This window comes from Desmodus rotundus, chromosome 5 (assembly GCF_022682495.2).
Source record: "Desmodus rotundus isolate HL8 chromosome 5, HLdesRot8A.1, whole genome shotgun sequence".
In the NCBI taxonomy this organism is placed as follows: Eukaryota; Metazoa; Chordata; class Mammalia; order Chiroptera; family Phyllostomidae; genus Desmodus; species Desmodus rotundus.
The window spans coordinates 85,127,379-85,141,649 of NC_071391.1; the positions used below are offsets into that span (position 1 = coordinate 85,127,379).

The 14,271-nt window shown below is 36.8% G+C and overlaps 2 protein-coding genes across 3 annotated transcripts; one reads left to right on the forward strand and one right to left on the reverse strand.

The window, feature by feature from the left end:
• Window positions 1-542: 542 nt before the first annotated feature.
• On the reverse strand, window positions 543-1,900 carry C5H11orf71 (chromosome 5 C11orf71 homolog). The gene has a single exon (XM_024570976.4). It carries the CDS (start codon window positions 1,715-1,717, stop codon window positions 1,376-1,378), a length of 342 nt encoding a protein of 113 aa, XP_024426744.2. The 5' UTR covers window positions 1,718-1,900; the 3' UTR covers window positions 543-1,375.
• A 48-nt stretch (window positions 1,901-1,948) lies between these two features.
• On the forward strand, window positions 1,949-13,120 carry RBM7 (RNA binding motif protein 7). Of its 2 annotated transcripts, XM_024570966.3 has the most exons (5): window positions 1,949-2,139; window positions 3,112-3,274; window positions 3,878-3,965; window positions 6,676-6,766; window positions 11,612-13,051. In XM_024570966.3, the coding sequence occupies exons 1-5, from the start codon at window positions 2,047-2,049 to the stop codon at window positions 11,972-11,974; spliced, it is 798 nt and encodes a 265-aa protein (XP_024426734.2). In that variant the 5' UTR covers window positions 1,949-2,046; the 3' UTR covers window positions 11,975-13,051. The 2 variants fall into 2 exon arrangements, with proteins under 2 accessions (XP_024426734.2, XP_045060034.2); XM_045204099.2 differs by lacking the exons at window positions 3,112-3,274; window positions 3,878-3,965 and having other exon boundaries at window positions 2,002-2,139; window positions 11,612-13,120.
• Window positions 13,121-14,271: the final 1,151 nt, after the last annotated feature.

A 14,271-nucleotide genomic window follows, 5' to 3' on the forward strand; every position in this document is an offset into this window, starting at 1 on the left:
AATAAAAGCCCTTAGCACACTGCCTTGCAAACAGCATTCAGTAAAAGGTAGCTACCCTTATTCTTTCAAGCATTTCTCTATGACCTGGCTTTCAGACCTCTCCCAACATTCTCCTTAAGATGTAGTTCTAACGATCCAGTTCTGTGTGCTCCGTGGTAATTTGGCTGTTTGAACAGAATGACAGACACGAAGAGTTGGCACTTAACAAAACCACTTTCTCCCCCAATACCACTCTTGAGGAATGCATGGTTAGAACAAAATTAGCCAATAAGGAGTGACAAGCCAGGTAAGAGAACATGATAGCACAGTATTATGGAAAGCCATTGTAACCAGTGCTTATTATCACTGCAGCTAATGAATATTCTAGTGTGGAGATTACCTATTGATTTATTAGCCTCTCCAAGAGTATACTCCTTGATCTCCTTGATGGCAAGCCTGTGCCAAGCTCATCCACAGTGTGTAATTACCACAGAGATTTTCATATATTATGGAATGGTTGAATGAATTAAGACAAACAAGAAAGTCCAAGAAAGATGCTAGGATACTGTAAGACCAATTTCTGTTTATTTTGGGACAACAGATTGGGATTAAGGAAGCTGGGACTGAATGGAAACAATAAAATGACAAATATAAGTGCAAAAATTCATTTGGAGCCTTTGGTAAAGAAAGAAGTGTAAATTGATTTAATAATTTGAAAGAGCAGCAAGGTTTAGGTTTTGCTCTTGTTTTTAGTATGGTTGAGACTGAAGTTTGTAGATATTCCTTTTGAAAACGAGGAGGGAGATGGAAGAGTGTAAATGTCAAGGTCGAGACTATTGTGACACTGGGAGGAAAGATAAACCAGAGAGATAAATGGAAGCATTTCTTTTTCATCAACAGAAGTAAAAGTAAAGGGAATAATGTGTGGTATAAATAGGCAGTTAAGAAAGCTCAATTACGAGTCTCAAAGTAGATTCCCCTCCTTTGAGACTTGTAATTCAACGGAAGGGAGGTTAAGACTGTGGAGAGCAGAGAAATCTGGAGCCGTTGTTGGAAGGGAGTGCACAACGGGTGAAAAGGATTGTTGACCTCTAGGCAGGCGGTCCCAAGAGCTCAGCTTTGTGACTAAGAAAAAATATCTACCTCCTTCCCGAACTAATCATTCTGGCCGCTTAAAACCATCTGAATTTAGCAATAGTAAAATTTTCCTTTGTCCTAGGCTATATTAACAGGACGTTTACATATTTTTATATTAAAAAAATACATCCTTCTAAAAATAAGACAGCGACTGCATCAAGAAAGGATTTGAGAGGCTTTGTTCTCAAGCTAATTGAAGGGCAGGGCAGGTGTTCGTTTTAAAAGCAAAGCTGGGCTGCGGTAACACCTCCAAAGGCGGTCAGACACTTAACATAGCCAGTTTAAACCCAGGGGTCGGGTAAGGCGAAAATCTCGCCCTACCGCTGCGGCTCCGCTCATCAGGGTCCACTCCCTTTAAAAAGCGCAGGGGGCTCCAGCTTCCACCAGTAATCCGACGTCTCTCGATCCGAACGCTTTGCCGCCGTACCACCAGCCGAGGTCTAGGTCCTGGATGAAACGCGTTGGGTATAGCCACGAGGAAGCTGTCTCCAGAGACCAGGGCCAACGCCAAGGCTGAAGGGCTAAGGTCGCCGTGGGAAGAACAGTAGGTCACCCTCTTCCTTTGATCGCCTGCACACAGGAACCCAGAGTTTAGGGCCATCTTCAAACACTACCCGCTGTATCTGCCTTAACGTCGCTTGGTCAAGGGAGACCCACAGCAGCTCCCCTGGTCAGTTCAGCAGAACCGAGACCAGCTACACAGCAAGCCATGTTACCAGCTGCGCAGCCACTCAAGAAGCTGCCTTTAACCAGCACTCTCCTCGCGAGCATGCGCACTCCATCTGCGCTAGTCGACGCCGGCTGAGAGCGAGCGTGGTTGACGTTTACGTCTGTGACGCCTGGAAGCGCGATGACGTGAGTTTTCGTGAGTGCGTAGTGGGTGCGTCCGCGGCGACCCTTAGGCCTCTTTAGGGAGGGGGCGACGCTGCGATGGGGGCGGCGGCGGAAGCAGATCGTACTCTTTTTGTGGGCAACCTAGAAACTAAAGTGACAGAGGAGCTCCTTTTCGAGCTTTTCCACCAGGTAAGCTTTTGGGATCAGCCTTTTCGTTTTCCGCTCGTCTACGGCCCAGTCCAATTGCTATCCCCGGTTTTTTCGTGCAAACGTGGCTGTCCGTCCGGGCACCCTTCAGTTGGCCGGTCGGGCCGGAGGGTCGCGTTTAGGTGTTGGGTGGGTGTCGCCTAATTAAAAGAACCCTAGTCACGCCGAAGCTGAGGACTAAACGTGGTGGAGGGGTCCTCGAGGGAACATTCCGGAGATAAAGATTCAGGGGTTTTAAAGGGGCACAATACACGTGGGTTTCTTGAGCAGTTTTTTTCTAAATTAACTTTTTAATTACAGATGACGTACAATAACATGTTAGTTCCAGGTGTGCACCGTAGTGAGTAGACATTTATATAGACCAGTGTTTTTTCTATTTCTCCTTTTTTTATTTTCCTCTTAGGACAGTTTGTCTTCTGTTGTCTTGACAAGTTACATTTGAATTTCCTTGTCAGTATCTCTTTTCCATGTAAGTTTCTTACAAAATTGCAGCATTAAGATACTTTAAAAGGCTCATAAATACTCCGTAGAAGCGTAGCAATACGTAAATCTGTATTACAATATGTTAAAAATTCCAAGTATCCTCTTTCCTCCAGTTCCATTCTCCAACCACTGGTAAGTTGATTAGTCCATACAGAAGTGAATTTTTGGCCCAAGAATACCACTGTTTATAAACAGGGGAAAGATGATGGATGTTGGTCACTTGGTTAAAGTCATAAAGTGCTCAGAAATGTAAATTCACTGATTGTGTTTCTAGTGCCTTATGGGCTCCCTTCCCCCAAATAAGTTAATGTTTAGTTATATCTGTAGTCTCTATTCTAATGGAGATGGAAATCTGTGTCTATCTATTTTTAGAGTTCCTGATTACATTTCTTTTATTTTTAAACTTTGTAAAATTTGAGTATTTCTCTGAAATTGCCTTATTTAAATTGTAAACTCTTTTTTTATCTATAGGCTGGGCCAGTAATAAAAGTGAAAATTCCAAAAGATAAGGATGGCAAACCAAAGCAGTTTGCATTTGTGAATTTCAAACATGAAGTATCAGTTCCTTATGCAATGAATCTACTTAATGGAATCAAACTTTTTGGAAGGCCTATCAAAATTCAGTTTAGATCAGGTAACTCACTATTTGATGGTGGTGTTTGGCCAGAGGGATTATTAGTTGCTTTTTAATTTTTTGTTTTTAATTTTATTATTCAGTTTTAAAGAATCCTTTTTGGATGAAAATACTGTAAGATTTGTGAATAGTAAATAGTATTCCTGAAAATGCGGTAACATTGACAACATGGATTTTGAAAGTTGTAATTTTAAAACTGAGTTTAAAATTTCAGTTTGGATTAGTGAAAACATAAATTTTATTGTTAGAAGGGAGCAAGAATCACTATCTGAAAGTACTTTTCCTGGCTTCTTTGTAATTTACTTTTGTAAGTTTTGATTCTTGATCATGTGGGGATGAAACTTTGCATCCAGTCTTACAATGTAGTGTGAGGATCAAATATTATGGCCAGAGTGGGTATTTATACATTAGATATTAGCCTATTTGGGACCATTTGTTTTGGATGTATCTGCCATTAAATAGAATTTTCACTCTGATGAAACTGTAAAGCAGTCTACCAAAATCTGAGGTTTTGTTTTGAGCCCATGTCTACCTTTTGGAGTGATTTGGGGTGGGGGAAACAATTTTTTATTAAGAAGCATTTCTCAAATTATTTTATTTTAGGAAGTAGCCATGCCTCACAGGACATTAGTTTGACATATTCACAGCATCATGTTGGAAATGCAAGCCCTACCTCCACATCTCCTAGCAGGTAATATTTCTCAGCTATTGTTAAAATCATTTATCAGGAATTTTCTTAGATAGTGATCTCAGAACACACAATGAGTGTCTGGTTTTCTTTTTAGTGCTCCTACCTCTTTGTTTTTCTGCAACATTATTATGTTGGATTATAATTATTAAGAAACTGTATTTTAGTTTCTTAATGTATATTTTAAGAAACTATAGACATATACATTACATATAGTCCCTTTAAAATAGATACATATATAACTATATGTTCATTTATATAGACATACCAACAACCATATATACATGTATATAACTCAAACAAAATTTCTCAAAACATGACTTACCCTTATTACTTGGCAATGTAATCAATTTCCATTTCATTTCATCTTTTAAAATTTAAATTAATTTGTGACCACTAATTGGTTACTTGCAATTAGTAAGCAAGCTATTGGACTAAGAGTTTAGAATTTGATTCTAGGTCTGCCTCTACCAATTGTGTAATCTTGACTGCTCTCATTTCTCTGGTCCCGTTCTTCCATTTGAAAGTAGAACAAGTTGATTTAAATGATCTCTAAAATCCCTTCTAGCTTCCAAGGGTCAGAAAATACATGATGTTTATATTTACTTAATTTTTTTTTTATTATTTATTTATTTTGCTTTGGTGAGGCTGACATTTTACTAGAGGCAGTTTTTTTCTTGGTATATTCATAGAGATATTTATCAATAATAATGGCCTTCATTCAAGAAAGAGTTAACAAATACCTATCGTGTGTCATGTTCTTTACCAAGGTTTTTGTGTTTATGATTTCATTTATTCCTCACAACAGTGTTCAGGTAGGGGTTATTATCTCTTAACTTGTATATGAAGAAAACGAAGATTGGAAATTAACTTGCTCAAGTTTAAATTGCTTTTAAATTGCAGGCTAGAATTCAAACCCAGATAGTGTGCTCAAGCCCAGCCACTATGATGATGTGCTGCCTAGGGGAGTGTAAAGTCTAGATGACGGCACATATTATATGTATGTTATGACTACCTTTTGATTCCTTCAATTAGTTCTCTAAAAAAGGAGTAGAAAGTGCTTGGGGAAAGTTGTAACAAGGAGGGATGATATAAATGAATGAGAACCTGCAAGAGGACAATGTACCCAGATCATAATGAAAAATGGAGAATAGTAGATGCTATTTTGAGGTAGATAGATGCTGAATGATCCAGAGTTTTTCTTATAGGCTATAATTCCCATTTTGGGACTTCACCTTAAGAACTGTAGGAAAACATTGAAATGTTTTCCGTAGGGTAGTAAAAGGAACAGGTTTGTATTTTAAGGAGTTTTTTGGTTGAAATGGGAGAATGAATTGGAGGGACAAGGGTAAAAATAGACCAATTAGGAAGCTATTGGTTGGTAGCAAGGTATTGGTGTTAGTAGCAAGGTAGCAGGGAAGTTATTGGGGTAAGGTTGATGGTTTGGATTAGAGTGGTACCAAGACCTGGAGAGAAGTAGATATGAAAGGATATGAAAAGGATATGGATATGAAAAGATAATCAGAAGGTGAAATTGTAAGAGAGCAGTAGTATAAAAAAGGTATCCTCTTAGTGTCCTTTCTTGCCCTCTGAAATTGTGTTTAGATACTTCTCAGTATACGTGGAATTGGAAGCATCTCCATCCACGTTCATAGAACCTTCAAAGATATTTTAAGTGGAGGAAAAAACACTCCCCCCCCCCCTTAGAATTTCTTGGGGGGAAAAATATGCAAGTAAGTACTTTAGTTTTAATCAAAGGCTAGAGTATACATTATTTTTATACTCTTGTTATAAGTAAAATTGTACTTTTTACTTCCTTAACATACTGTAACTGATTTAAGGAAACTCAAAAAGGTCTACATTGTAAGTCAAATTAATTGGTGATTGATTCCAAAGGCATGTTTTAAAATACAATTAATTTATAATATTGTCTAAGTGAGTTTTTCTGTAGAGCAAGTTATCTCTTCAGGAAGTGAGGAATAATGTGTAAGTCCTAAAAATTCTATTTATTTTACAGAACTCTTAATTTCTTACTACACAAAACCTGTTCCTTTCTCCTGTCTTTGTATATGTGTACTTAATTGCTTAAGCTAAATATGTAGATTTTATTATTTTTTTATAGCTTCTCTTTCCCTCATCTATCACATCTAATCTATCAAATCCTTTTCATTTTAGTTCTCCATCTAGGCTTTTGCACTAGCCCAGGGATTGACAACTTTTTTTTCTAATAAAGGACAAGATAGTTAATATTTTAGACTTTGCTGGTCATACAGTTTCTTACTTTGCCTTTGTAACTCTACATAGATAATACAAAAACAAAGAGGGTGGTTTGTTCCAATAAAACTTTGTTTACAAAAAACGATTTGGCCCACAGGCTCCAGTTTGCTCACTGCTGCACTAGCCCTTCCCTCAGTGGGAATGTTTTTCTTTTAGGTAACCTTGTTATTCAGCTCTTACTGCATATGTCTATGTAGAAAGACTGTCCCCGAGCAGTCAGTCAGAAATAGGACCCCCATCTTTCTCGTCTCTACTTGCTCTTTTTTTCTTTCAGTATATTACTTAGAAGCTCTCTCACTGCCTAAATCCTTGCCCCAGTTGCATGAGAGCAGATAACCTTGTTCATTTCTTTGAGAGCTGTGTCTGCTTGTGGTTGGTATGTAGTAAATTCTTGTAGAATGAAAGAATATATGTTGGTTTTCTTATTTTTTTTCAGGTATGAAAGGATGGTGGATAACATGACTCCTTCATCACAGATAATTCAGAGATCTTTCTCTTCACCAGAAAATTTTCAGAGACAAGCAGTGGTAGGCTAATTTTTCAACATACATTGCTTTAAAAAAATCATACTTAGAGTGTTCAGATAATATTTTTAGTTGAATTTATTGGGTGACATCACTTAATGAAATTATATAGGTTTCAGTTGTACGATTCTATAACACATCATCTGTACACTGTATTGTGTGTTCACTACCCCAAGTCAAGTGTCCTCTGATCATTATTTATGCCCCCGGACACTCTTCTGCCTGCCCCACCCCCCTTCCCTCTGGTAATCACCATACTCTTGTTGGTGTCTATGAGTTGTTTTTCTTTCTTCTTTCCTTCATCCTTTTACCTTTATCACCCAGGTCTCCAACCCCTCTGACAGCTGTCAGTCTGTTCTCTGTCTCTGAGCCTGTTTCTGTTTTGTTAGTTTATTTTTTCATTAAATTCTCATGTGAATGAAATATGATATTTGTCTTTCTGTGACTTGCTTATTTGACTTAGCATAATACTCTGCAGGTCCATCCATATTGTCACAAAAGGTAAGGTTTCTTTTTAATGTCTGAGTAGTATTCCATCGTGTAAATGTAACATAGCTTTTTTATCCACTCATCTATTGATGGGCACTTAGGCCGCTTCCAAGTCTTGGCTGTTGTAAATAATGCTGTGATGAACTTAGGGGTGCATATATTCTTTCAAATTAGTGGTTTGGGTTTCTTCGGTTGTATTCCCACAAGTGGAATACCTGGGTCCATAAGGCAGTTGCCGTTTTAATTTTTTGAGGTACTGTACTGCTTTCTACACCAATTTCATTCCCACTAAAAGTACATGAGGGTTTCCTTTTCTCCACATCTGAGCCAACACTTTTTTGGCTCATATGCAGGTATATGAGGGGGGACCCAAAAAGAACAGAAGTGTCTTCTGGAGGCTAGGCCCCTTGCAGTACCAGCTTCCCCTGCTAAGTGAGTTTTCTAGGAACCCATCCGTATCAATGTACTAGCTGACGTTGCTGTGAGAGGCCACATTTGGCTTCAGTGAAATTTTTTATTTTTTGAAGACTGTTTCAGTGCATTTGCCCATTTCATGATGGGTGATTTATGAGTGCACTTGCCCATACCTTGCTTAGGGCTCAGCACTTTTTGACCAAAAACAGCATGACCCCCATGCCCCACTCTCCCTGTTCACCTGGTCTCTTCCACTGGTGATGTTTTTGTTTCCCCGGATGAAAAAAGTCCTCAGAGGGAAATCTTTTGCTGCTGTGGAAGAGGTGAAACAGAATAATGGCCAAAGCACTAAAAAGTATCAAAATTGACAAGTTCAAAAACTGTTTCGAGCTGTGGAAAAAAGTCTTGATGGGTGTATTGCATCAGAGGGAGAGTGATTGCAGTTTAAACATGAAAGAATAAATACACAACTTTTTATAAATAAATTCTGGGGTTTTTTGGGTCCACACACATGAGGTGGTATCTCATTGTGGTTTTAATTTGCATTTTTCTAATTAGTCATGTTGAACATCTTTTCACATGTCTATTGGCCATCTGTATGTTCTCTTTGGAGAAGTGTCTATTCAGGTCCTTTGCCCATTTTTAAATTGTGGGTTTTTTTTGTTTGTTTTGGTATTTTTTTGGTGTTGAGTAGTATGAGTTCTTTTGGGTATTAACTACTTATCCAGTGTATCATTGGTGAATAAGTTCTCCCATTCGGTGGATTATCTTGTCATTTTGTCAGTGGTTTCTTTTGCTGTGTGAAAACATTTATTTAGTTCTATGTAGTCTCATTTGATTCTTTTTCTCTCTGTTTCCTTTGCCTGAGGCAATATATCAGAAAAGTATTGCTACAACAATTGTCCGAAATTTTATTGCCTGTGTTTTCTTATAAGCTTTTTATGGTTTCTAGTCTAACATTGAAGTCTTTAACCTATTTGGAGTTGATTCTTGTGTATGGTGTAAGAATGTGGTCTAGTTTCATTTTTTTGCAAGTATCTGTCCAGTTTTCCCAACACCAATTATTGAACACACTTATCTTTACTCTATTGTATGTTCTTATCTCCTTTATTGAATATTAATTGACAATAGATACTTGGGTTTATTTCTGGGCTCTCTATTCTGTTCTATTGGGCTATGTGTCTGTTTTTGTGCCAGTACCATGCTGTTTTGATTACTGTGGCCTTATAGTATATTTTCATATCAGGTGATATGATTCCTCCAACTTTTTTCTTAAGATTGCTGTGGCTGTTTGGGGTCTTTTGTGGTTTCATAATGAATTTTTGGAATTTTCTAGTTCTGTAAAATATGCCATTGGTATCTTGATAGGAATTTCATTCAATTTATAGATAGCTTTGGGTGGACATTTTAATGGTGTTAATTCTTCCCATCCATGAACATGGTATTTGCTTTCACTTATTTGTATCTTCAGTTTCTTTTTCATTTTCTTATAATTTTCTGAGTATGCTGCACAAGTCTTTTACATCCTTACTTAAATTTATGCCGAGGTATTTTTTTGATGCAATTGTAAATGGGTTTGTTTTTTTGTTTCCCTTTATGATTGTTCATTATTGTTGTATAAAAAAGCCACTGATCTCTGGATATTTATTTTGTATACTGCTGCTTTCTTGAATTCATTCATCAGTCCTAGTATTTTATTGGAAGAATCTTTAGGGTTCTCTATATCCAGTATCATGTCATCTACAAGTAATAACAGTTTTATTTTTCCTTTCCAATTGGATGCCTTTTATTTCTTTAATTGCTGTGGCTAGGACTTCCAGTACTATGTTGAAAAAGTGAGGTGAAAATGGACATCCCTGTTTTGTTTCTGGTTTTAAGGGTAACTCGTTTAGTTTTTGACTGTTGAGTATGATGTTGGCTGTGGGTTTGTCATATATGGCCTTTATTATTTTGAGATATGTTTTCTGTATTCATACTTTGCTCAGAATTTTTATCATAAATGGGTACTAGATTTTATCAAATGTTTTTTCAGCATCTATTGATATGATTGTGTTATTTAATCCTTCATTTTGTTTATGTGGTGTATCCCATTAACTGATTTGCGGATAGCGTAACCTTGTGTCCCAGAATAAATTCCACTTGTTCTGCCAACAAGTTGGGGGGTGAGTAGCTGAGAACGAGATTTTTATGCGTTGGCCCTTAAAGAGGGTGCCTGTGCCTCCAGCTGACTCCTGTCTCCTCCCTGGTGGACAGAATCGCCGATGATTTTCACAGCCAGATGTGTACGTGGGCCTCTCGTCCCAGCTCTGGTCCTCTGGACTGAGGAGCCTGGCTTTGGTTTGAGACCCCACACTTCTCAGGGGAAATCTTTGCAGCTGATATTCCTCCAGAATTTACCAATTCTATGTGTCTTCTTCCGTACTTCCTTGGTTATAAGACTTCTCTTCAGCTAGTCTTCAGTTGATTTTACAGGTTGATTGCTCTATATTCTAGTTGTAATTCCAGTTTGGTTTGAGGAGGAGGTGAGTGTAACATCCACTTACTCTGCTCCATGTTTGATCTCTGAGATAATTCTTAAATTAATTTCTTAAATTTTAGATAGACTAGGATGATATTTGTAGATTGATCACACAGTTAATTTTCACTGGCCTGAAATACACATTTAAAGATTGAAGATAGATAGAACTACATCTCACACTTTTACTTTTCTTCAACAGTTGTTGGGTGGATGTGTGTGTTTATGTGTTTCAAATACTAGAAATTCATTTTTTGTTCCTGCAACCCTATGCTGAGTGACTTTTTTCTTTTATCATACAATCTCCCTGATATTTAATGTTAATACTTTAATGTACTGGAGTCTTCTAACTGCTTCTTGAAGACTCATTTTTTTTTTTCTGTAATATCACCACCATGAGGAGTAGGCTTAACATCTTAAGTATATTTTAAGCTTTCATCTTTATTTTCTTTCAGTTGCCAAGTCCTCCGTTGTTTTTTTTTTTCTTTTTTCTTTTTAAGCATTCATTTCTTTTTATTTTCTTTGCCTGCATCACAATCTTGGCTTGTGGCCCCTAGCCTTTAGAATTTCACAGGTCTACAAGATACAAGAATGAAATAAAGTAACATTCAGAGACCAATATAAGGGGGTATCAACTTTTATATACATATGTCTCATTTTGCTATAGGACATTAAAGAATATCATCATTGGCTAATATCCATAAATAGAATTTGGGGACCATTCATCTAGTCAGTTAGTACTTGTCTCCATTTTATCATCATCATTCCATCTCACACACCATTTCAGATTTAATATTATAACTGTTTTGCTTATCTTCCTGGTGATTTGACTTTTCAGTGTTTGCAAGATAATGTCAGAATTTTCTAGCCTACTTGTTAGGTACTTCCATTGTCTAATTCAAATAAACCTTTCTTGCCTTGCTGTCCATTTGCTGTTTATGAGATCTAGAACCTGTTTCAGCCAGAATTTACTTGCTATTATTCTATAAACCCATTCAGTGTTTTTGTTTGTGCAGTTTCCTTGACATACTTCCCTCCTTAAAATGTTTTTCTTAAAATATTCCATTCATACTTTTGATACTCAGATCATATACCACCTTCATGAAGCTCTTCCTAATGATACTGAGCTCATGGCTCTTTATATGTTCATCACACAGTGATTCATATTATAGTCATTTTGTATGACTTCTTCCCTTCTAAGTTGTATTTTGTGGGCAAGTAGTAGTTTTGTATAAATATCTTATAGATGTACATTGGAATGAATGAAGCTATTGTATTACTTTTAGTTATGTTTAACTTAGGATTTATCGAGGCAAGAGTGATTTTGCTTTTCTGTCATTATTTGTTTGGTTAACTGTGACCAAATAGCCATTGGCTTTGATATCTAGAAATATTTGCAGTTAACATTCTTTCTTTTTTTTTTCCCTTAGATGAACAGTGTTTTGAGACAGATGTCATATGGTGGGAAATTTGGTTCTCCACATCTTGATCAATCAGGATTTTCACCTTCGGTTCAGACACATAATCATACTTTTAACCAGTCTTCAAGCTCCCAGTGGCGTCAAGATACACCGTCATCACAGCGTAAAGTCAGACAGGCTTCTCATCCCTATATAGCAGATAGACATTATAGCCGTGAGCAGCGCTACACTGATCATGGGTCTGACCACCATTACAGAGGAAACAGAGATGATTTCTTCTATGACGATAGGAATCACGACGGCTGGAAACATGACCATGATAACAGAAGGGACGGTAGTAGAGCTGGAAAATGGCACTCATCTCGAAACTAACAAGTGTTCAAAGGACATTGTTTTTATAGGGTCATCCTAGGCCCTTTTGACTAAGCTGGTCTGGGAATGTTTTGTTAAAACTGTACAGAGCAGTTTTACAAGTTGCTACATTTTTTTATAAAATTTTTAAAACCTATAGTTATAATCTAATACAGAAATGAGAATTGTGGTTCCAGTTATTACATTAATAACCTTCCACCTCAGGGTTTCATGAAGAGGAAAGGGATTTATACAAAAGAACGTGCCACAATTCCTAATCATTTTAAACAATTGAGGAATGGTTATATTATATAAATTGGTTGTATTATAAAGCAAATATTTTAATTATCTGTTATCTATTATATTGCAAGAACCTGCTTATTAGTAAATCACATTTTATGTATATAATAGAAAACATTCAAGTTGATAGTCTAAAATACAATAGTATTTTGTTTATAAAAGAGAAAATGTAATTTCAGTGGTTCATTTTAATAACATTTGATTTGAGAAAGTTTATTGGTAAACTTTGGGGATAAATCATACTGTTCAACTTCTTAGAGAACGTAAGTGTAAGTTCTGTGAAATGCTCTTTGAGTTTTACCCTAATTGAACATACAAGTGTAAATTTCCACAGCTATTTCATTCTAAAATTTCAGAATTTCCTCATTAAATCATGTTTGACTGAATGACTGAAGTCATTCAGGAAGTTAAATGTCTCTAAATGTATTTTTTTATATTAAAAGTACAGTGTTAGTGTAAATTCCCCTTTTCAGGAAGAACAAAAATGAAAATGCGCAGTGAGATAAAATGGTAAATGGGTTTACTGAAAGTATACTAATTGGGGAAAGGGTTCACAAAACTTTTAAGCGCTGCCTCTATTATTTAGACTTTAAAAATTTACCATTTTCAAAGCACCCAGGCCGTGTGTATAAGGATACATTGTATTACGGGGATTGTACATGTTTTTTTGTTTGAACATTTGAAAAAGTTTAAACACTTTGATGTAAAAAATTTTAAATCTTGCTTAAAAAACCTTTTTATGTATCAAGATGTTTCCCTTTCATTGTAGAACTTGTTTATAAACATTAATTTCTTGAAGTATTTGGATTCTTTTTAATAATACAGCATTTGTACTATGTTACTTTTTAATACATTGAAAAAAAAGAAGTATGTCTTTTGGGGGGGGGGGCGGGGTGTCACTATAGACACTGAACACAGAAGTTAGCAACATACTTCTATTCATTGATTGCCTGGTGTGAAAATGTCAGTTCTTTAGAGCATCTTGAAATATGCCTTTTTTATATATTGAACTTAATAATTTAGAGTTGAATTTTCAGTGACACATGGATTATCATTTCAAGGACTGTGAACTAATCTCCCTGGTCTCTGGGAGTTTATTTACATTCAAGTTTTCTGTTCTTAAATGCGTGCCAATTTTGTGTCTAGGTAAATGGAGCTAACTTCAGCATAGAGAGCTTTAAGAACAAAAGTTTGTTTTCTTAAGCAGTCTTACAGAAGGATTTGTTTCCAATGAGTCTGTTATTTGCAAGTGACTTTATGTGAAAATTCATTAACATTTGTACAGTAGATATCAACAAAGCTTAATACTGCTCTGTTGCCAGTTAACCTGTGGGTCAGTCTTTCATACTGATTCACAGGTGATCCTGATTCAGAATAATCTTTTTAATGGCTTTTGGGGCTCATCCCTTGTAAGGTTCCAATGAATCTTTTTCAAAGATTTTATATTTTTAGAAGAGGGGAAGGGAGGGAGAGAAACATTGATCAGTTGCCCCTTGCACACCCCCAGCTGGGGATCTGGCTTGCAAACCTGGCACATGTCCCAATCAGGATTGAATGGGGACCCTGTGCTTCCCAGGACAGCGCTCAGTCCACTCAGCCACATCAGCTAGAGCCCAGTGAATCTTCTTCACTTAGACCTCACCTAGACTAAATGTACTGTGTAAAGTGATAGAACTAGATAGTCTCAAAGAGTTGAATATAGTTAGCGAGACAATCCACCTTGGTACTGAGAACTACAGGAGTTAAAAGGAGGATATTGTGGGAGAGCAGTTTCTCCCAGTGTGTTCCATGAAGTGCTACTCTTCCACGATGTTCTGCAAAATAAGGGTTGTGTAAGCCAATGTCTGGTAAATACATACCAACACTGGGACTTCCTGTCAAGAGAATAACTAACAGCACCGTAAAGCTGCTGACAAGTACTGCAGGAAAGAAACTGCTTAACCTCATATTTTCCAAATTTACTTGACCCTTATTTTTACCCTTTTACATATAACACGTATTAAGACCCCTTGGAGAAT

What these genes read in the sequence shown, in the direction of transcription:
- C5H11orf71 (XM_024570976.4), bottom strand. Translation starts at nt 1,717, where the DNA reads ATGGCCCTAAACTCTGGGTTCCTGTGTGCAGGCGATCAAAGGAAGAGG.
- RBM7 (XM_024570966.3), top strand. Translation starts at nt 2,047, where the DNA reads ATGGGGGCGGCGGCGGAAGCAGATCGTACTCTTTTTGTGGGCAACCTA. An exon ending in ACCTCCACATCTCCTAGCAG is followed by an intron (nt 3,966 to 6,675) that starts GTAATATTTCTC and finishes ATTTTTTTTCAG; the next exon opens with GTATGAAAGGATGGTGGATA. An exon ending in ATTTTCAGAGACAAGCAGTG is followed by an intron (nt 6,767 to 11,611) that starts GTAGGCTAATTT and finishes TTTTTCCCTTAG; the next exon opens with ATGAACAGTGTTTTGAGACA.